This window comes from Neohortaea acidophila, assembly GCF_010093505.1.
Source record: "Neohortaea acidophila strain CBS 113389 unplaced genomic scaffold BDY17scaffold_1, whole genome shotgun sequence".
In the NCBI taxonomy this organism is placed as follows: Eukaryota; Fungi; Ascomycota; class Dothideomycetes; order Mycosphaerellales; family Teratosphaeriaceae; genus Neohortaea; species Neohortaea acidophila.
In genome coordinates this window covers 976,360-994,430 of record NW_022985510.1, presented here as the reverse complement: position 1 = coordinate 994,430, position 18,071 = coordinate 976,360, and the positions used below count along the sequence as shown (strand labels likewise).

The 18,071-nt window shown below is 54.8% G+C and overlaps 11 protein-coding genes across 11 annotated transcripts; 4 read left to right on the top strand and 7 right to left on the bottom strand.

The window, feature by feature from the left end:
• The first annotated feature begins 1,169 nt into the window (after positions 1 to 1,169).
• Positions 1,170 to 2,037, top strand: BDY17DRAFT_288919 (uncharacterized protein). The gene is made up of 2 exons (XM_033732272.1): positions 1,170 to 1,480; positions 1,540 to 2,037. Exons 1-2 carry the CDS (start codon positions 1,319 to 1,321, stop codon positions 1,960 to 1,962), a joined length of 585 nt encoding a protein of 194 aa, XP_033593984.1. The 5' UTR covers positions 1,170 to 1,318; the 3' UTR covers positions 1,963 to 2,037.
• BDY17DRAFT_288917 (DNA polymerase phi-domain-containing protein) lies at positions 2,038 to 5,093 on the bottom strand. The gene has a single exon (XM_033732271.1). The coding sequence runs from the start codon at positions 5,004 to 5,006 to the stop codon at positions 2,067 to 2,069; it is 2,940 nt and encodes a 979-aa protein (XP_033593983.1). The 5' UTR covers positions 5,007 to 5,093; the 3' UTR covers positions 2,038 to 2,066.
• Positions 5,094 to 5,444: 351 nt separating this feature from the next.
• Positions 5,445 to 7,130, top strand: BDY17DRAFT_244640 (triose-phosphate transporter family-domain-containing protein; the record flags this gene model as incomplete). Its single annotated transcript, XM_033730551.1, has 1 exon — positions 5,445 to 7,130. One exon carries the CDS (start codon positions 5,445 to 5,447, stop codon positions 7,128 to 7,130), a length of 1,686 nt encoding a protein of 561 aa, XP_033593982.1.
• A 74-nt stretch (positions 7,131 to 7,204) lies between these two features.
• On the bottom strand, positions 7,205 to 8,522 carry BDY17DRAFT_288911 (uncharacterized protein). Its single transcript, XM_033732270.1, has 5 exons — positions 8,393 to 8,522; positions 8,084 to 8,140; positions 7,929 to 8,028; positions 7,552 to 7,870; positions 7,205 to 7,483 (listed from the first exon to the last, which is right to left on the bottom strand). Exons 1-5 carry the CDS (start codon positions 8,473 to 8,475, stop codon positions 7,431 to 7,433), a joined length of 612 nt encoding a protein of 203 aa, XP_033593981.1. The 5' UTR covers positions 8,476 to 8,522; the 3' UTR covers positions 7,205 to 7,430.
• A 262-nt stretch (positions 8,523 to 8,784) lies between these two features.
• BDY17DRAFT_243837 (iron sulfur cluster assembly protein-like protein 1) lies at positions 8,785 to 9,460 on the top strand (the record flags this gene model as incomplete). Its single annotated transcript, XM_033730474.1, has 2 exons — positions 8,785 to 9,232; positions 9,288 to 9,460. The coding sequence occupies 2 exons, from the start codon at positions 8,785 to 8,787 to the stop codon at positions 9,458 to 9,460; spliced, it is 621 nt and encodes a 206-aa protein (XP_033593980.1).
• Positions 9,461 to 9,590: 130 nt separating this feature from the next.
• On the bottom strand, positions 9,591 to 10,598 carry BDY17DRAFT_319955 (uncharacterized protein; the record flags this gene model as incomplete). Its single annotated transcript, XM_033736362.1, has 2 exons — positions 9,591 to 9,776; positions 9,828 to 10,598. The coding sequence occupies 2 exons, from the start codon at positions 10,596 to 10,598 to the stop codon at positions 9,591 to 9,593; spliced, it is 957 nt and encodes a 318-aa protein (XP_033593979.1).
• A 187-nt stretch (positions 10,599 to 10,785) lies between these two features.
• On the bottom strand, positions 10,786 to 12,005 carry BDY17DRAFT_243565 (beta-lactamase-like protein; the record flags this gene model as incomplete). The annotated part of the gene is made up of 2 exons (XM_033730449.1): positions 10,786 to 11,470; positions 11,524 to 12,005. 2 exons carry the CDS (start codon positions 12,003 to 12,005, stop codon positions 10,786 to 10,788), a joined length of 1,167 nt encoding a protein of 388 aa, XP_033593978.1.
• Positions 12,006 to 12,026: 21 nt separating this feature from the next.
• On the bottom strand, positions 12,027 to 14,809 carry BDY17DRAFT_288909 (uncharacterized protein). The gene has a single exon (XM_033732269.1). It carries the CDS (start codon positions 14,663 to 14,665, stop codon positions 12,269 to 12,271), a length of 2,397 nt encoding a protein of 798 aa, XP_033593977.1. The 5' UTR covers positions 14,666 to 14,809; the 3' UTR covers positions 12,027 to 12,268.
• An 83-nt stretch (positions 14,810 to 14,892) lies between these two features.
• Positions 14,893 to 16,119, bottom strand: BDY17DRAFT_288908 (uncharacterized protein). Its single transcript, XM_033732268.1, has 2 exons — positions 15,682 to 16,119; positions 14,893 to 15,621 (listed from the first exon to the last, which is right to left on the bottom strand). The coding sequence occupies exons 1-2, from the start codon at positions 15,999 to 16,001 to the stop codon at positions 14,988 to 14,990; spliced, it is 954 nt and encodes a 317-aa protein (XP_033593976.1). The 5' UTR covers positions 16,002 to 16,119; the 3' UTR covers positions 14,893 to 14,987.
• A 167-nt stretch (positions 16,120 to 16,286) lies between these two features.
• On the top strand, positions 16,287 to 17,026 carry BDY17DRAFT_10873 (Lipocalin-like domain-containing protein). Its single transcript, XM_033729175.1, has 2 exons — positions 16,287 to 16,844; positions 16,893 to 17,026. Exons 1-2 carry the CDS (start codon positions 16,425 to 16,427, stop codon positions 16,956 to 16,958), a joined length of 486 nt encoding a protein of 161 aa, XP_033593975.1. The 5' UTR covers positions 16,287 to 16,424; the 3' UTR covers positions 16,959 to 17,026.
• Positions 17,027 to 17,094: 68 nt separating this feature from the next.
• BDY17DRAFT_244045 (putative short-chain dehydrogenases/reductase) lies at positions 17,095 to 17,904 on the bottom strand (the record flags this gene model as incomplete). Its single annotated transcript, XM_033730494.1, has 1 exon — positions 17,095 to 17,904. One exon carries the CDS (start codon positions 17,902 to 17,904, stop codon positions 17,095 to 17,097), a length of 810 nt encoding a protein of 269 aa, XP_033593974.1.
• Positions 17,905 to 18,071: the final 167 nt, after the last annotated feature.

Genomic DNA, 18,071 nt, shown 5'->3' with positions numbered 1-18,071 from the left:
TTCCCAGAATTGGTTCGGTGTCTGCATCGTCGGGATTCATGTACGGAACGGATTGTCTCTTGCGTGGGCTCGCTCGATGCACGATGGTCTGCGTGCCGTTGGTGCCGTTAAGCTTCGCCCCCAGACTTTCCAAGTGATCCGACAACTTTTGGGACAGACTGCTTCTGCCAGACTCTCTGGAGTTGCGATAGGATGTCTCGGCTCGAGGGCCGTCCATTTGGGCATCAGCATCGCGAAATCGAACGGAGCGTTTGCGCTGTGGCACAACAGGCTGCTCGTGGGTGGAGGAAGAGGTAGTGCCCAACTTCCTGAGCCGCCCGAAATTTGATGGCGTGACGAGAACGGCGGGTGGAGGGGTGATGGCATGGGAATACGGCGAAGGGTCGGCGTCAGCCATGGACGTAGCAGCAACCGCTGGAGAGGGTTAACAACGTATAGAACAATCCATGACGCAACATCGCTCACGTCTGAAGAGTGGTAATTTGGAAAGAAGTCGCGTGCTTCTCTGCCTCCAGCGCAGCAGACCCGAAGCGGCGGGCGGAGGTGGGGTCAGAGGAGAGGTCGGGCAAGCTTGAAGGTATGAAGGAGATGCCGTGGAGGGGCGGCAGAAGATTCGGGAGCGTTTCTTCACGATCGAAGGCAGCGGAGGATCTTCACCCGAAATCCTACGCTTGAGACCGATAATCTGCATCTTCCATGCCCCCGATATTGATGGATGGAGAATGGGAGGGATGAAGGGGATATGGGGAGAGGAGAGTGAACAGAAGACGGTTGAAGGGGATTGGACACTTTGACGTAAAACGAGATTGGCGCACGTTGACTTACCTGGAGGTGAGCATCTCTTGCCCGCCATTTCGCAGCTGAGGTGGACAATGGCAAGAGAGAATGGAGGTGGGATGGCGTGGTCAGATTGCACTTTCTCCTGCTCGCATCTAGCTGACTGTTAATGGGAGGACGCAAGAGCACACGGTCATGCGGTAGTCAATGGCAGCCAAAAGCGATGGCAAGCGGCAAGCCTTGCACCTACGAATCGGGAAGGAAGGTGAAGTGAAGTGCAGTGGGAGTGAATGCCAAGGATTACATGAGGTGATCTCACGCCATTGGCTGCAGCGATCTATGACACTCTCTGACGTAGGCAGCCTCGTGTCGCCGCTGCATTGACGTATGTAGGTACAAGACACTCGTGCCTGAGACACTGCATGTTTGTATCTGATACATCCCCGCACGTCTCTCTACCAATTCCACTACTCTTCCATCAACGGCCTTACTTTCCTCACTCAACTTCAACTCTCCCCAATCCCAATCACATCAAACCAACATGTCCGACCCCTTCAAGGCGAAGAACGAGGCCGAGCCCTCCATCCAGGAGAAGCACGCCGACCTGGCCAAGTTTGTGGAGAAATGCAAGTTCTGCATGATGACCACCAAATCCCCCGAGGGCGACTCGCTGGTCAGCCGATGCATGGCTCTCGCGGCCAAAGTAAACCCATCCTCACTCCATCCCCCTCCCCCAATCAACTAACAGTCTGCCCCCAATAGGAAAACAACGACGTCGACTTCATCTTCCACGCCAACAACTCCTCGGGCAAGACGGACGACATCAAAGCCCACTCCGACGTCAACCTCGGCTTCCTCAACTCCTCCGGCGAGTGGGCGTCCATCTCGGGCAAGGCGGAAGTGGTGACGGACAAGGCCGAGATCAAGAAGCACTATTCGCCCGCGCTGAAGATCTGGCTTGGAGATCTGCGCGACGGCACGCACGACGGCGGGCCCGACGACCCGCGTATTGCGCTGTTGAAGGTCAAGAGCGAGACGGTCACCTACTCGATTAGTGCCAAGGGGCTCGTGGGGACGGTGGTCGAGGCGGTGCAGGCTGTGATCAACAGCGAGCCGCCTGCGGTTAATAAGTTGGTGCATCTGGGCACTCCGGAGCTGGAGAAGATCCGCTCTGGGCAGGCATAGAAGGCGCAGCAGCTTGAAAAGGTGGTGGGAAACCCCCTGGTGAGGAGCATGGATTAGATAGATATCTTGCAGACAACCTCTATCCACGCCGAATGGCATCTGCTTCAATGATTCCTCCTGGTATTAATCGACCAACTCGTCCACTCAGTGAACATGCTGCTCGGAATCCTCGACGACGGATGCGAGTACCACTCGCTCTGCAACGAGGCATACATGCTGGCAATCCTGTCATACAACTCCGGATCCATCGCCACGATGATTCGGCACAAGAACAGGCTAGACCGACTGCACGCATTCGCATGCAGCTTCGACCCATCTAATTGCACCTCCTCATGCACAGCCGTCAAAAGCTCAAAGCACCCCTCGTGATTCTGGCCGGCTTCATTCTCAGGCACGGGCAGACGCTTGTTCTTACTGCAGCTCTCAAAGTACTGCTTCAGCACAGCAAAGGCCTTCTCCGCCGTTGCCTTGTTGCCCGTTGTGCGAATCAAGCTTGTAAGAGGCAAGATCAAGTCCAAAGCCAGGACGCTGTCGTACTGACTCTTGACGTAAATCATCAGCAGATCCAGCACGCGGTTCTTGAAGTTGACGATATTCTCCTTGGCGTCTTTGTGGTCTTGTTTCTTGCTCGTGACCTTCTGTCGCTCTTTGAAGATGGTGGTGAGGTGGGGCTCGAGGGCCATCATTTGCTCGTCGTCCATGTCGGAGCCGTCCTCGTCGGAGGAGGGGCCGTCCATGCCTGATGTGCCGAGCGCTTCGGCGAGTTTCTTGTCGAAGATGGCTTCTTCGTCGTCTTCCTCGGCGGATGCGTCATCCTCTTCTTGGGATTGCGAGGAAGACTCGCTTTCATCGTCTTTCTCGACAATGTTCCCGTTCACGAGCTCCAGGTCGGAATCGTCTTCGACGTCAATCGCTCCATCGACGTCGTCGTCGTCGTCATCGGAGTCTTCCTCGTCCTCATCAGTACCATTTCCAAGCTGGTCTGCATCTTCATCGACAGTCTCAAACATCGCCTGCTGTCCCTTTAAGCTTTCCTTTTGCTGCAGAACATCGATCAATGACTCCAATCCCTCTGCATTCAACTGCGCCGCGAAGGCCGAGAAGACTTGTTCGGCAAGCTTTCGATAGAGTGCCGACGGCTTCGAGATGAAGCTAAGCAAGAGTTCGATGAGCACGGTCGTGGAGTCGCCCTGTCCAATCGTTTGATAGCAGGCGAGCAGATCTTCCAGTGCTGGCAAGCTGTCTGGCTCCTCGTGACAGACCTGGAGAATGGTCAGACCTATAAGAAGTTGGAAAGCCTGCATGCTTGCGTTGCTCTGCTGGCTTGCGGCGATTTGCTTCGAAATAGCACCCGCGCTTTCCACTGCGGCAAGTGCGTTGCTCGGTAGCTTCTCCCGAAGAGCGGTGGACTTTGATGCCAGCTTGGAGACGTATTGGTTCGCGATGACAGCGTGCTCGAGTGGCATTTCAGCAAAGGTCGCCAAGCAGGACATGAGTCTATTGCGGAACACGCTTCGACTTGACTCTGTGAGTTTTGGTACGGCGTCGTCTGCAACTTCTCCCAGGTCCATGAACTGTTTCAGAACATGACGGATCCAAGGAGCTAGTGTCACTGCCTTTTCTGTTGAAGTCACGAGCCCAGTCAATCGATGGGTCCGGACCGCACTGACTAGGAGGTCTGCGAGTGCTCGTCTTTGATTCTCGACTGCTCTCGGGTCGGTCAGTCCGGACCTTTCGATCAACTTTATGGCAAAAGTGGCTATTTCCAAGAGCGCATCGGTATCTGCTTCCGCCACAATGCCTTCGACAGTCTTCGTCTTGGTAAGTTGATCAAAGTTTGCAGCGCCATGCTCGACGAGTGCGCTGAATAGTATTGATGATAGACCCTTGTCCTGCTTTGCCCGGGCAGTGATGTGATTGAGGGGTGTCCTCACAGCATCGAAAAGATACCTTTCGGGATTTGCACGAGAGTCAATGATGCATTGCAGCACCTCGACAGAACTCAAGACCGTCTCGACAATGTGTGACTCGGCCTCAGTGATAATCAGTGAAAGCACTTGGAAGCCCAATGCTTTTCGTTCGGCGGAGGCCGAGGGAGAGAACATAGAGGCGGCCACAGCGTCCCAGAATTTGCGGAAACGCTTCACATCCGCTTGCGCAGAGACTCGATGGAGCAAAACAGACCATGCGAAGCTCGGAGTAGCCTGTCGAGACCCCGCCTTTTTGGAAGGCGCATCATCGTCGTCGACGGCGGTCTCTAGCATCACTTTCGCAAGCAGTGCCCGCTCCTTTCCGGACAATGGATCCTCGTGTTCCCAGACGTTTTTGGGAAGTCGGACCGCGGGGAAGCGCTCCTTCACATCCAGCCATATCCCTACACCTTCCGGCGTCTTGGCCAGCTTGTGCTCGACGAGCTCATCGATGAATGGTTGGATGCGAGATGGGTCGGGTGAGCTGGTCAGACTGATGAGATAATCATGCACCACAGCACCGCATTCCCGTCGGAGCCATTGCTTTTGAGCAGCGAGAGCATAGACACACTTGATGAGGTACCTCCATTCGTCTAATGGCAAGCGCTTCGCAACGCCAATGTCGCTTTGAAGCACAGCCTGAAAGGCGAATCTGCGGCCCAGTCCATAGTCTCGTTTCTCCTGGCCGCTAACATTGCCGGTAACGGTGGTCAATGTGATGATGTTGTCGACGGTAGATTGCAGAGGGATCGCTTCCCCACTGACACCAAACTTCAACCGAAAGACTTCGGCAAGCGCAATGGAGAAGCCTAATCGTGCAGCCTTTCGTCCGCTGCAAAGACCGCGAATTAGTCGTGTCTCGGCGGTGTCGAGTCGCTGACGTTGATCGGACGCTTCGGCCGATAGTGCCCGAAGTAACTCGCCAGCGGCCTGGATCCTGACGGATTGAACCTCGTCGGCCAAGTCGTTGTAGATTTGGGCGAGTTGCACGTCCTGTTCCGAGTACTTGACACGCTTCTGACGCGAAGGGTGGACGAGCGGCGCACCGTCGGCGGCACGCTTGCTCTTGCTCATCCTCGACGCTCGATCGGCACCCGGCGCAATGGTTTGGGTTCGGAAAAAGATGCGAACCTGGAAAATTCGACATTGGGTTGGAATTTGGTTAAAGCATTTGGCGCTAAGGCGGGGCGGGAGGAGCCACTAGCGCACCCGAGGCGGCGGAGGGCCTCGCTAATCGCCAGCAGCGAGCGTGTTCACTGCTGTACTGTGCCGATCGTCACGGCGAACCCACCTAGTCATCGCCAAACAGCCAAGCCGGCAATGGCACATGCGAAGGGGCAGTGGGAGTCTTCTTCTGCTGCGCCGGCGCTGGACGCCCCTTCACCCTCCTCCCCAGCACCAACACCGGGCGATCAGGCGCCCAGCGATTCCACCACCACTCCCCTCCTCCCACCCTCTCACGAGGCTGATGCTGGACCTTCTGCCTCGCACCTTCCCTCGTATTCGGATGGAATGCCTGCTACTCGGCGGAAGAACGGACATGCGATAGACCAGCTCTTCGACGGATCCAGACATGCCGGTAGGGAGTATTTGAGCGGGGGCTCCGACGACTCGGAGGGGAAAGCGCTGCCGGATCTGGAAATGGACGTGATACGATCGGACGACGAAAGCATGGTCGACGATGAAGAGACGGGCCTCACACCGACACAGCGAAAGCAGCGGACGCGGCGGAAAACGATGAACTCGCGACTCGACGGGCAGGTGTCGGGCGCGGTGAGCATGCGCAGTGTGCCCGGCAGCAATGGCACCACAGACGAGAAGCTCGTCACCACCACCCTGCTCAAAAACGTCCTCCTCAACGCCGTCCTCATTGGCCTGTGGTACACCTTCAGCATCTCCATTAGTGTCTACAACAAATGGATGTTCTCCGGCGAGAATCTCGACTTTCCCTATCCCCTCTTCACCACCAGCCTACACATGCTCGTCCAATTCGCTCTCGCAGCATCCGTGCTCTACTTTCTCCCTCACTACCGGCCGGGCAACTCCCCCGTCATCAGACCACACGAGGCGTCATACTCGCGTCTCAGCAACAACGACATCGATGGCGATCCCCAGGAGGACCTCTCCAACGGCCATACCCAGAAACCCAACGCCCTCCAACAAGATCAAGAACAGCAGCAACAACCCCTCATGACCAAATTCTTCTACCTGACCCGCATCGGCCCCTGCGGCACCGCCACCGCCCTGGACATTGGCCTGGGCAACTTCTCCCTCCGCTTCATCAGCCTCACCTTCTTCACCATGTGCAAATCCAGCGTGCTCGGCTTCGTCCTCCTCTTCGCCTTCCTCTTCCACCTCGAGCGGCCGACATGGAAGCTCATCCTCATCATCGCCCTCATGACCATCGGCGTCATCATGATGGTCGCGGGCGAAACAGCCTTCAACGCCCTCGGCTTCGTGCTCGTCATGCTCGCCAGCTTCTGCTCCGGCTTCCGCTGGAGTCTCACGCAGATCCTCCTCCTCCGCAACCGCGCAACCAGCAACCCCTTCAGCAGCATCTTCTTCCTCACCCCCGTCATGTTCCTCGCCCTCTTCGCCCTCGCCCTCCCCATCGAAGGCCCCTCCAACGTTATCCAAGGCGTCAAAGACCTCGCCGCATCGGAAGGCGGCTTCCAATCCTTCCTCCTCCTGCTCTTCCCCGGCATCCTCGCCTTCCTCATGGTCAGCGCCGAGTTCGCACTGCTGAAACGCACCTCGGTCGTCACGCTGTCGGTCTGCGGCATCTTCAAAGAAGTCCTGACCATCAGCGCCGCGGGCGCGATTTTCGGCGACGAGCTGAGCCCCATCAACGTTTCTGGCCTCGTCGTCACGATCCTCTCCATCGTCGCGTACAACTACCTGAAATACACCAAGATGCGGCAGGAGGCAGTGCAGGAGGCGCAGGAAATTTTCGGCGACGAACGGCAGGGCAGTCTGGAGAGGAGTGGCAAAGCGACTGCTGTTGTCGGTGGGCCGGGTGCTGCTGGCGACGCAGGAGGAGTAGAAAGGAGGAGGGGTAGTTCGATGTCGTTGATGCAAGATACCTTGAATCTACAGACGGATATGAGCCCGGGGGATATTGGACAGGGTAGTACGCAAGCGAATGGCGCCCTTTCGCACAGCCCGGTGAATGCGAAGCGGCCGGAGCATTTGAAATAGAGACTTCAGTGGCTACATTTGGACGAAATAGATACAATTGTGTATATGACCACGACTTGGCCGGCTTCAGCGTGATGCTGACTAGTCTGGTATTTGGAAACTGATACGTTTGCATTCTTCATTTGATGCTACTTCTAGACTAGGACTCTGCGGGTGGATCATGGTCCTCGGCGGTCCATGTCTCTGCCGTTGATAGGGGTGCTCAGATCCCAATCGAGTAATCCGTCCTACGCAATCTTGAGACGGGGAGGATTCTCAGACGAGTTCCCACCACCCGGAGATCTTCAACGTTCTGGTTTACTACTCCACAGTGTCGAGATCGTCGAGGACGGGAGGAGCTTCTTCATCGCGCTCTAATCGGAAGGTCAGCCTCGAGGGCGCCGGCTGGTTTCGAAGGGCCTGTTGGGAAGGGTATACACACCTTTGCGATCATCGCCGTTAGTCACGTTTTCTCGCTCGTATTCCCTGTCACGATCACGGTCGCCTACGCGCTCGCGGTCATCCTCACGGTCACGATCTTTCATGTCGCGATCACGGTCGTCGGGGCTGCGAGAGCGATCGCGGTCACGACGGTCACGCCTGTCGCGATCACGATCGGCCGGGTCACGCTCCCTGTCGTCTTCGAGGCGGCGGGGCGGTGAGCGAGAGCGACGACGGGGCGAGCGCTCGGAGCGACGATCATTTCGAGGCGGACGACCGGCATCGAAGCGCCAGCTTGCGGAGGGTGGTGTACGAGCCCACTGTGCCATGTCACGTTAGCCGATCGTGTGCCCAGCTTTTGCTTTCTCATCAACGCACCTCGATTTTCAGTTGATCATCACGCCCGATCCGCTTGTTATGCATCTCGTGGTAGGCATCATCAGCATCGCGACGGCTCTCATACTCCACAAATGCAAAGCTGGGATATCATCAGTGAGATGAAACGGGACGTTGTCTTCGTGAGAATGGCTTACAGTCTGCTACTCGCAGTACGGGGTGCTGGAATATCGCAGCGGACGAGACGTCCGTACCTTGAAAAGACAGTCAATATCTGAAGTCAATCGTGCATCGGCGGTCGAGGCGAGGGGTCGATAGAGGTGGTGGGTAGGGAGGTCGCATCGAACGAGTCGCTCGAGGGTGATGGAGGGGAGGATGGATACGACGGGGGCCGATCGTTCGTACCGAGGGGAGGGGTATCGCAAGGGGAGGGAGGAGGGCGAGGGCGAGGGCGAGGTGAAGAGGTGGTGGGGTAATCGAATTCGCTTCGCCGTTTGGTGACGTACCGTTCGAATTCGAAGGCGAGATCGCGGGCGCGCGTGCCGTGGCCAAAGCCAGTGACATAGAGGGTCGTTCCACCGCGAGACATCTTGATGGCTTGGAGTGCGCAAGAGATGTCGAGGTGGGAATGAAGGGTCACAGTTGAAGTCAAGTTGCAACAAAAAGTTCCCCAGTGACAAGCGCCAAGACCTCGAGGGTGTGGAGAAGAATGACTAATCTATCACGTGACTCGGAAATAGGCCTGTATCTCGGCCGGGGGTCCAGAACAAAGTTTCGTCATATCTGCAGTGGGACATCCAACGTCGCATTACCCTACCATTCCTTCACATCTCCATCTACGACAATCATCAACCTTGTCCCCGAATATCCACGAAACTCCACACAAATCATCGACGCAATGTTCAGAAGAGTGCTCGCCACCGTGCCGGCGCAGGCCAGCCGTGCCGCGCAGACCGTCGTCCGCCCCACCACCACCAACACCTTCCGCCTCGCCCCCGCCGTCACAGCATCATCGCAATCGCAAATAAGCCGCCGACAATACCACGAGAAGGTGCTTGATCACTACAACAACCCTCGCAATGTCGGCAGCATGCAGAAGAATGCTCCGGACGTGGGCACGGGCTTGGTGGGTGCACCGGCGTGTGGCGACGTGATGAAATTGCAGATCAAGGTCGACCCCGCCAATGATACCATCACCGATGTCAAGTTCAAGACCTTTGGCTGCGGCTCTGCTATCGCCTCGAGCTCGTACCTGACCGAGTTGGTGCGAGGGATGACGCTGGAGCAGGCGGGGAGGATCAAGAATACCGAGATTGCCAAGGAGCTGAGTCTGCCTCCTGTGAAGCGTAAGTCAAAAAGCCACATACTTTGCATTACACACCGACTAACAATTGATGACAGTCCATTGCTCCATGCTTGCCGAAGACGCAATCAAGTCCGCCATCACTAACTACTACACCAAGAACCCAAAGGCGAAGCAGACCGACCTCGGAGGCACTGGAGCCGCAATGCCCAAGATTGAGATTGAGAAGCTCCCTGCTGATGCCCCTGCCGCGGCGTCGGCATCGGCGTGATCGAGTTGGGAAGCGAGATTGATTTGTTAGCGTTCGAAGGAGGCATTGTACACTTGGCGTTGGTCAGGTATATCTAGTCCAGATTGCACTCCCGACTTCCACCTTCCTTTGAGGAGTTACATGAGAGATATCATAAACGAATCTTGCCTTCTGTCACTTGCACAGCGCAACCGCCCAATTCCACCTTCTCGATGTTGCCCTTGCCTCCATCACCTAACGTCACGCGGACGTTGATTTCGCTCTGTCGCTCCATTTCCACTCCCTGTGTGATTTGAAACTCCGTCTGGCCACCTTGCCTCATCTCCAACGCGAGAAACTGGGTGGGTCAGCCATGGGTCAGTAGAGAGGGGTTGGGGAGGGGAATTACACAGCTGAGAGCGCACGCGGCTGACCCGGTGGCCGGATCCTCAAGCGTCCCCTCCATCATCCGCGTGCGTATTACCGTAGGTCGACCCGTTCCTCCACGATCAATGAAAACATAGTAGTAAGCGGCGCCAAATCCAACATCCCAGTCGCTGTCCAGCTTCGGCCTCGCAGGGATTCCAGATATGTACACCTGCGCGAGGGCCTCCCGATCGGCCAGCTCCACTGCAACAATATTCATCCCTTTCACGGAACTTAGCACATTGACATCCTTGAATTCCACCCCGGCATCCTTCAGCTTCGGCTGCAAAGCATAAACTTGCTCCCGCGTAAAGTCGGCCTCAGTATGCCGATGGAAGTTATGCGGAATGCTAGCTCGCGCCCTCTGCTCCGAGGGAAAATACTCAAGCTCAATCGGTCCAGCAGGGCAAAGCAGACGCCCTTTGTTCGCGCCCTGCATGAGCGTCCCCAAAGCGTAGACGGCGGTGCCGATAGTCGGGTGGCCGGCGAAGGCGAGTTCATGCTTAGGGAAGAAGATGCGGATGCGCCATTCCGGCACGTCGGTGGCGGCGTGCGAGGCACGCTGGAAGAGAAAGACGGTTTCGGAGAAGTTGAATTCGCGCGTCACGGCTTGCATTTGCGCGGTGGTGAGGGTGTCATGTTGGTCTGGTGGGATTACGACGATGGCTAGTTGGTTGCCGGCGAAGGGAGTGGTGGTGAAGACGTCGAGGGTTACGAAGGGGAATGATGGTTTGCCGAATGGGAATTTCGACATGGCTCGTTAGTATTTGATTGGCTTCCAAGTAGTTTCACGATGATTGATGGAAAGGAAGATGGTGTCGGGAGATGAGGTCGGATGACTCGAAAGTTTGGTGCGCCGTTTTTACTCCGTTTGACAAGGCTTTGACATTGTGTGAATTCATGGAAGCAATTCCGTTGCCATCAGTTACTATGTGGCCACCTCAACTCGACGCTTTCAGTTCTTGAAAGTCTGTGATTTTTTTACCATCCCTCCATGCGCCCTCGACGAGCGCAGGTCGACCGGGTTTGCCATTTCGAGGGAGCTCATTCAGCCAGCCCCATTGCAACCTCTCCTTGAATCCCCGTTCCTTCCACTCGTTTAAGTCGTCGTCGATGGAATCATTCAATAAAGGCAATACCTTAAGAAGTGTCGGATCATGTGCGATGCATACGAGAATGTCGGGAGACGCATCAAACTCCTGCATTGCGCGTATACTGTTCATAGCCGGTTCTCGGTCGTGGTAAGAAGATGGTTTGACTGAGGTGACTTCGAAGAACGACGATGATTTCGCAGCTTTCGAATCGGGCTCGATGAGAGGGTGGTGTCTCGTGAACAATGAACAGGGACAGGGAATCGGGAAGTAGTCGTCCAGCTGAGCGGAGGGTACTGGGTCTGGGAGAGGTGCCTGAGGGCCAGGACGGAACATGCCCGGAAAGTGGCAGATATCTCCACCTAGAAATACAAAAGTGGTTGGGGTAGTTCTCGCCAGACCGCACATATGCCCTATTGCATGTCCAGGGCTGTCAAGCAGGTAGAAGGAGCCGTCGCCGAAGAAATCGAATGCTGCAAAGTTGCCGATTCGGAGAGGCGATTTGTCGAAGGAGATTTCATTCACTGTCCGATCCCTGTTGAATGTGTCAGACACTTTGTGCAGTACTGCCAACCAACTTCAGCTTACCTGAAGTCTGCATCCAGCAGAGGGGCTTGAGGGTTTGTGGGATAGCCCGGCATGAAGTTGTCCTTGAAGCCAGGACCAACAACAACCTCAGCAGACCGCGGGAACTTGGCTGCAGCCCCAATGTGATCCCAATGCCAATGGCTCCATACGATAGAATCGATAGAGCTCAATAAAATACCGGCATCCTCCAAGATGTCGTTCACATCCGCTTCAATCCTCAAGCCCTTGATAATGGTATTGAGACGATCCTTGAAAGCCGGCGAGTAGTTCTCAAAGTCTTTTCTAGCGCCACAGTCGAAGAGTATTCGTTTGCCTGAAGCAGGGTGATCGATTAAGTAGCAAACTGTGGTTAGATTGAGTGTCTCGAAGCCTACGAGCTGGGGTTCCAAGAAGTTGCGGGTGTGGAGAGACACCGCGCACTTTGCATCGATGGCCCGCAAGCGGACTGTCGAGTCGGATTTGGGGATGACGAGAGTCGCCATTTTGTAGATCGTAATTGTGATTGTTGAGTTGTATTTGATCTAAAAACTTGTGTTCGTTCGCTGCATGAATCTCTGGCGTCGTTACCCCGCTAACGTCATACTAAATACAACCGGTGATTGCCGTTGGTGATCTTGGAGGCTGTCAGGCAGGTTGCTTCTCCGTGCGGCTGGACCTCAATGGCCTGCTTGGAGGTGGTCTGCGTTGTTCGCAATCCCCGTTGTGTAAATGAGCAGGTGTAATTGGGCGCGAGCAACGGTCTGCTTCACGCATCAATCTCCATCATCGCCGCTTCCATATCGGCATCTTCCATCTCATCCTCGACCGCCTCAGCTTCCCGCATAATTTCATCGCCGTGAAGGTGATAGTCACCACCGTTGGCTTCACCATTCCTGACCTCCCGCTGCTTCTCAGACTGCAGCTTGCTCTGGTGCTCCATCAAGTCCTCGTAACTCCACGTACTAATCCCCTCTTGCAGACGGATGGGAAACGGCTTGCTCATCACTTTGAGGAAACGCTTTGCAGATGCCACGGCTTGATCGACGGACATGTTAGCGTCGCTCTCCATTAACGCACTTGAGATCCATTTCGGCAACTGCGTGCGCTTCTTGGCAAATCGTTTGTCTGCCATCACCATGATCCCATAGTCGTCTTTCCCTCGCAACACGCGTCCAAGACACTGTGCACAGTGACGCATGGCGTCGAAGGATAAGAAGTCGTTCTCGCGGATGCGATAGGTTTCGCGCAGGAATTCCAGCCTTGCTTTCAGAATTCGTGACTCGGTGTATTGGAACGGAACGCCGATACAAAGCACAGTCCGTCCGTAGTGATGGTCGAAATCGATCCCTTCTGACACCTTACCACGAGCGACGCAAAGCAAGATGGCACCTCGTCCATTGCTGCAAGCAGTGCGATAGGTCTCCAGAGCGAGTGAGGTCTCTTGACTGTCGGGTGTCTCGACCAGAATCAATTTGCTCTTCCACACCTGATCCAGCACGCCCATGCTCTGCCACATCGAGATGACACTCTCCATGTACAGATAGGAGGGGAAGAAGACGACAATGCCATCCGGAGTAAGTTTGGAGAACTCGATAAGGAGAGCGCCATAGTTTCGAATGTTGGCAGGATCACTGCGCGTTTGAAAGCCAGATGAAATTTGCCCTTGGTCAGAGCCACGGGTGACGATCATCGGTAGGAATGATCGCCTTGCGAGGGTCATGGCGTACGACTCCTGTACCACAGTGGTGAAGCCCAGCATTTTGGGGTACATTTCGAGTGGTGAGATCGTTCCAGACGTGATGATGACGGAGCTGAAACGATCGAAGACCGGCTTGATGGCGATCGCGGCGTCTAGGCAAGTGAAGTGAAGTATCGGGTTGGGAACAGTGGCAGTGTCCGACTCATACGGTTCCAGGATCAGCAGGAATCCAGTGTCGTAGGTGGCGACCAAGGTAGCAAATGTCGCTACTTCTTGAAGCGGTTGGTAGTCCTCGATGTTGGTAAGCTCCAAGGTGCGAACGAGTGAAGTTAGACGTTCCGCACAGAATCGCAGGGGCTTCTTTTCGATGAAGGTGAGCTCCTTGAGATGCTGTAAGAAAGAGGGCGGGGTTTCTGAGATGACGTGCAAGACCTTCATCCGGGTCTTGAGGTACTCGATGAAGCGTTTGAGGAAGGCAGTGAAGTGCTCGGCTCGGCGAATATTGCCAGGCACGGCTTCCTTGAGGAGGTCATCGGGCAATGCAGGGTTGGACATGAAGGCGCCTTCGTCTCTCGCCTCATCCGCTTCGCGTAGGCCCTCTACCAGTTTGGAATATTCGTTTTGCAACTTCTCCGCATCCGTTTCTTTCATCTCGGTGATTCTCTTTTCCAGATTGGTGGCCCCTCTCGCCGCCTTTCGCAGGGAATCTTCTGTCAAGTCGATACTGAGCGATTCGATGCAGACGTTGTCGATGTTGTGTGCTTCATCAAAGACTACGATGCAGTCTTTGGATAGTTCTTTCGATACTCGCTCTGCAATTTTCGGGTCAAGAAGATAGTGGTAAGAGTAGATGATGACATTGCAAAATGGCATCATGCGACGGGCAGTGAAGTAGGGGCATTGTTTCTGCCTCTCGCCGTATCGCAGCATCCCATCGAGAGTCCATACGCCAGGCGGGATCAGATTGTGGGGTTCCAGAAGGTCAAGATTGTCGTGATAGATGCAGAGATCAACATCTTCGCCGCGTTCTTTCTTCTCCTTCACAAAGCCAGCGGTCAGACTCCTACACCGAGCATCAACCACCGCACCACTCTTCTCGCGTTTCACGGAAGGATGGAGGCAAAGGTTCTTCCGTGAGGTCAAGCCCAACCCACGAAAGTCTTCCTCTTGGCCCAACTGATCCGCCCGATATTTCATCAGGGCTTTCAACTCGGCAAGCGCCTTTTCGATCTCGGACATTGTCCGTGAGCAGTAGATCAGCTTTCGATGCTCCGGGTAGTGTTGCTGGTAGGCCACGATCAAGGAGAGGAGAGAGACGGTCTTTCCGGTGCCCGAAGGCATTTCCAGCACACAGTGGCCCCCGGCATCCAATGTGCGCTTGAGATCACACATGTAGGCATATTGTTCGGGATAGATCCGTGGATAGGGAAAGAGGACCGGAAGATCCTCGATCATGAACTTCATGGTGGCGGATGAAGAGAGCGGAGCCTATCCGCTGACGCTGGTTCTGTTATCGCATGGGCTCGCTCAGATGGTGTCTGTAATTAGGACGGGTTGTCCTTGATTGTGGAGTACGGAGCCGCAATGTTCTATAATAAGTGGCAAGCGTTTGTCTTCATGAATGATGTGCGGTTTGAGTTGCCTGACTCATCGTGGCTTGCTATTGCTTACATAATTTCACGTGCTTCGATCGTTCACCCTCACGCCTACGTATACATCTCCTTACATTCACTTGCTGCTGTTGCAATGACTGTTTGCAATAACTACTCAAGTTTGCTAGTAGCACCTAGTTCTTCTCATTCTCCCAGAACACCAAACACCTAATCTCGATGCTCTCCCTCACTCCACCGTCTGGGTTGTCCCGCCACTCAAAGGCGGAATGCGGACATCTGGTCGCCCTGCCCTCCTTGGTCGACGAATCGTAACATCTGATGAGCAACGTCTCGTCTGGCTCCATCTCACTGCAATAATACCACTGCTGGCCTTCGCTGTATCGCGCAGAATAGATCTCCATGTACTCGCCCTTGGTCGTGGTGGCGTATTGCGTCGGTCTATCCTTTGGCGGCTGCAGGATTCGGATGGGCAGCAAGTTGTCGTCGGTGATGGTGCGCGCGTCGCACACGGCCAACGGGTCCCGCTTGATGCGCGAGATTGGTCGCCAGAGGTTGATGATGCCCCAGCGGCCGTTGTTTTGAAGTACATGGCGGCCTAAGTCCGAGGAATCGTCGAAATGGTCCTGGAAGACCTGCAACGCGCATGCTGGCGTTTGGTCGATGTGGATGTAGCTTGCTGGGAAGATTCCCTCGACGACCGTGTTATCGTCGCTTTTCTTGAGGTCTGTCTTCAGCGCCGCTTGTACCTTGGCTGGGTCATTACGGCGGGTGATGTGACTGAAGACATAGACATTGGTGGCGCCGGTGCTGCAATACGAATGAGAGGTTATTAAGAGTTCGAATACCTCCAGAAATAGTGATGCTTACACGTCTTTCAGCAGCTGAATGGCCTCGGGATATGCGACACGTTTGACCTGTTCATCGTCGGTGAAGTCTTTCTCTGTGCTGGGCCGTTTGTGATACTGGAAGCCGTGGGTGTCAATGTCGAACTTATCCTGGATTCCCCTGGCGTCTTTGATGTCGACAGGTCGCTGATCGAATTTGCGACGGTATGCGCCTGCAGTACCAATCGCAAAGGAGTCTGTACCACCTAGCGATGGATCCAGGTAGTAGTTCAACTTCGCATGGACGACATTGTCCTTGTCGGAATGGAAACCGTTAGTTGGTGCGGCCACCGCTGCAGCCATGTTAATGTCGTGGCAGTCTGGTCGTTGAAGGTGCAGGTGATGCGTTTATCGGCCTGGTGCGTCAAAGGTCACGTTGTCGTTATCACAAATTGGGACGAAGTTGTAGTTCAAAAAGAACGAGTTTATGTCATTAAGACATTACGAACGTGGCGGGGTACAATAGTGATGTACCGTTACCTGAGGCGGAGTGCCGAGGGGTTCGTCTAACGTTCAGGGTAGCCTTGTCACCGTAGCCTCGGAGCCTTCGGTTATTGTGCTTTGTCCCTGGGCTTTAGCAAACGATCGACGACATCAGAGCATGAAGCGATGCATGGACGAAATGAGTATGCAGGGTGCCTTTAATACAACGCCACTAGATCTCACAGACGGCCTGGGCTTGCAGCAGTGATCCAAGTTGAAGCAACACAGTCTGTTCACGCACTCATGTCGGCCAAATCCTCTCTTCGCCATCAACTGGTCGGCGCCTGGGAGCTCGTTTCCTACGCAGTCTACTCGGAAGAGTCGGCATCCACCGTACTACATCCCCTCGGCGAAGATGCAAGGGGCATCATCATGTACACGCCAGATGGCTACATGTCCGCCCAGCTCCAACGCCCCGGACAGAAGAATTTCGCCGGCACGTTTCCAACAGACGGTTCGCAGAGCGAGTTGGCTGAATCGGCGGAGAGGTACATTGGATATACTGGAGCGTACTACTTAGATGAGTCTGGTGAGAAGCCGCTTCTCCAACATCACTTCTCCGTCTCCAGCTTTCCGAACTGGTTGGGAGATACGCAGAAGCGAGTCCTGCAGTTTGAGGGTGATCTTTTGATTCTTAGTCTTGATGCGCCTATGGAGTTGAAGGTAAGTTTTGCAGACAATGTTGAAATGGCAACGACTAATAAGTGGTAGGGTGGTCGATGGAATCCGATTCTCAAATGGCGTCGTATGACGGATAACCAGGCACCTGCGAAGTAATGAGGTAACGAATGGCGGAAAGGGCTCAGGAGAAGCATCATCATGCGAGCGTCTTTTGAAGCACAGTTCGATACCTCTACGAAGAATCAAAAGCTCCGACATTCTATACTCTATGTGTCTCTAATACAACTCAACATTACATTCTTCCGGTGCTCTGAGTGAACCCGCCGTCAACAACAATTTCCGTGCCAGTAATGTAACCGGCCTCTCTGCTCGCCAAAAACAACACAGCGTTTGCAACATCCCAAGCCGATCCCATTCGACCCATGGGAACTTGCTCGTCCCGGAGTTTGGAAATCTTCTCATAATCCTCGCCCAATTTCTCCTCGAATATCATCTTCACCAGAGGCGTGTTGATCAGTCCGGGCACGACGGTGTTCAATCTCACACCCTTCCTCGCAAACATAACCGCTGTTGATCGGGTGAACGAATGGATTGCCGCTTTTGCCGTGGAGTACGCGATGTGTGGCGAACCGATATAGCGCAGGCCAGCCACGGAGGAAATGTTGACCACAGCACCCCCGGTGGCCTGCTTCTCCATGATAGGCAGGACAATGTGCGTGCTGACGTAGACGCTCTTCAGATTCAGCTCCATCTGTTTGTCCCAGACGGCCTCACTCATCGTAGCAGGATCCCCAGGCTCGGCTCGGCCGACGTTGTTGACGAGAATGTCGATGCGGCCATGAGCCTTCATACAGCCTGCCACAACGTTCTCCATCGAAGCGGAAGACGTCACGTCTCCTTGCACGACGCGGACGTCGGCTTTTGGACTCTCTGCGAGAATCTTCGCTTTGGACTTTTCGGCAGCTTCCAAGGATAAGTCGCAACCGAACAAAGTTGCGCCTTGACGGGCGAATAAGGTGGCGATTGCGATGCCGTTGCCCCATCCTTCGCCGACACATCCGATGCCTGCAATCAGGGCAACTTGACCGTTAAGGTCGTGCATCTTCTGAGAGAGTGGCGGAGCCTCGAGGTATGCCATTGTCGTTCAGCTCTGATATTTTGATTGAAGTGGGTGGTATCCGGCGTTCCGATCTTGCTTCAATCGTGCACCAGAAATCGATTCGAGAGAAACGTTAGATATGAACGATACCAGCGGAGAATATGTATGTG

Bases quoted from the DNA above. Each gene is read 5' to 3' on its own strand.
- BDY17DRAFT_288911 (XM_033732270.1), bottom strand. From the start codon at position 8,475: ATGTCTCGCGGTGGAACGACCCTCTATGTCACTGGCTTTGGCCACGGC. The intron at 8,141-8,392 runs GTACGTCACCAA...TGTCTTTTCAAG, and splicing joins CTCGCCTTCGAATTCGAACG to GTACGGACGTCTCGTCCGCT. The intron at 7,484-7,551 runs GTGTGTATACCC...CCTTCCGATTAG, and splicing joins TAACGGCGATGATCGCAAAG to AGCGCGATGAAGAAGCTCCT.
- BDY17DRAFT_288909 (XM_033732269.1), bottom strand. From the start codon at position 14,665: ATGAAGTTCATGATCGAGGATCTTCCGGTCCTCTTTCCCTATCCACGG.
- BDY17DRAFT_288908 (XM_033732268.1), bottom strand. From the start codon at position 16,001: ATGGCTGCAGCGGTGGCCGCACCAACTAACGGTTTCCATTCCGACAAG. The intron at 15,622-15,681 runs GTAAGCATCACT...TTCGTATTGCAG, and splicing joins ATTCAGCTGCTGAAAGACGT to CACCGGCGCCACCAATGTCT.
- BDY17DRAFT_10873 (XM_033729175.1), top strand. From the start codon at position 16,425: ATGTCGGCCAAATCCTCTCTTCGCCATCAACTGGTCGGCGCCTGGGAG. The intron at 16,845-16,892 runs GTAAGTTTTGCA...AATAAGTGGTAG, and splicing joins ATGCGCCTATGGAGTTGAAG to GGTGGTCGATGGAATCCGAT.
- BDY17DRAFT_288917 (XM_033732271.1), bottom strand. From the start codon at position 5,006: ATGAGCAAGAGCAAGCGTGCCGCCGACGGTGCGCCGCTCGTCCACCCT.
- BDY17DRAFT_288919 (XM_033732272.1), top strand. From the start codon at position 1,319: ATGTCCGACCCCTTCAAGGCGAAGAACGAGGCCGAGCCCTCCATCCAG. The intron at 1,481-1,539 runs GTAAACCCATCC...TGCCCCCAATAG, and splicing joins GCATGGCTCTCGCGGCCAAA to GAAAACAACGACGTCGACTT.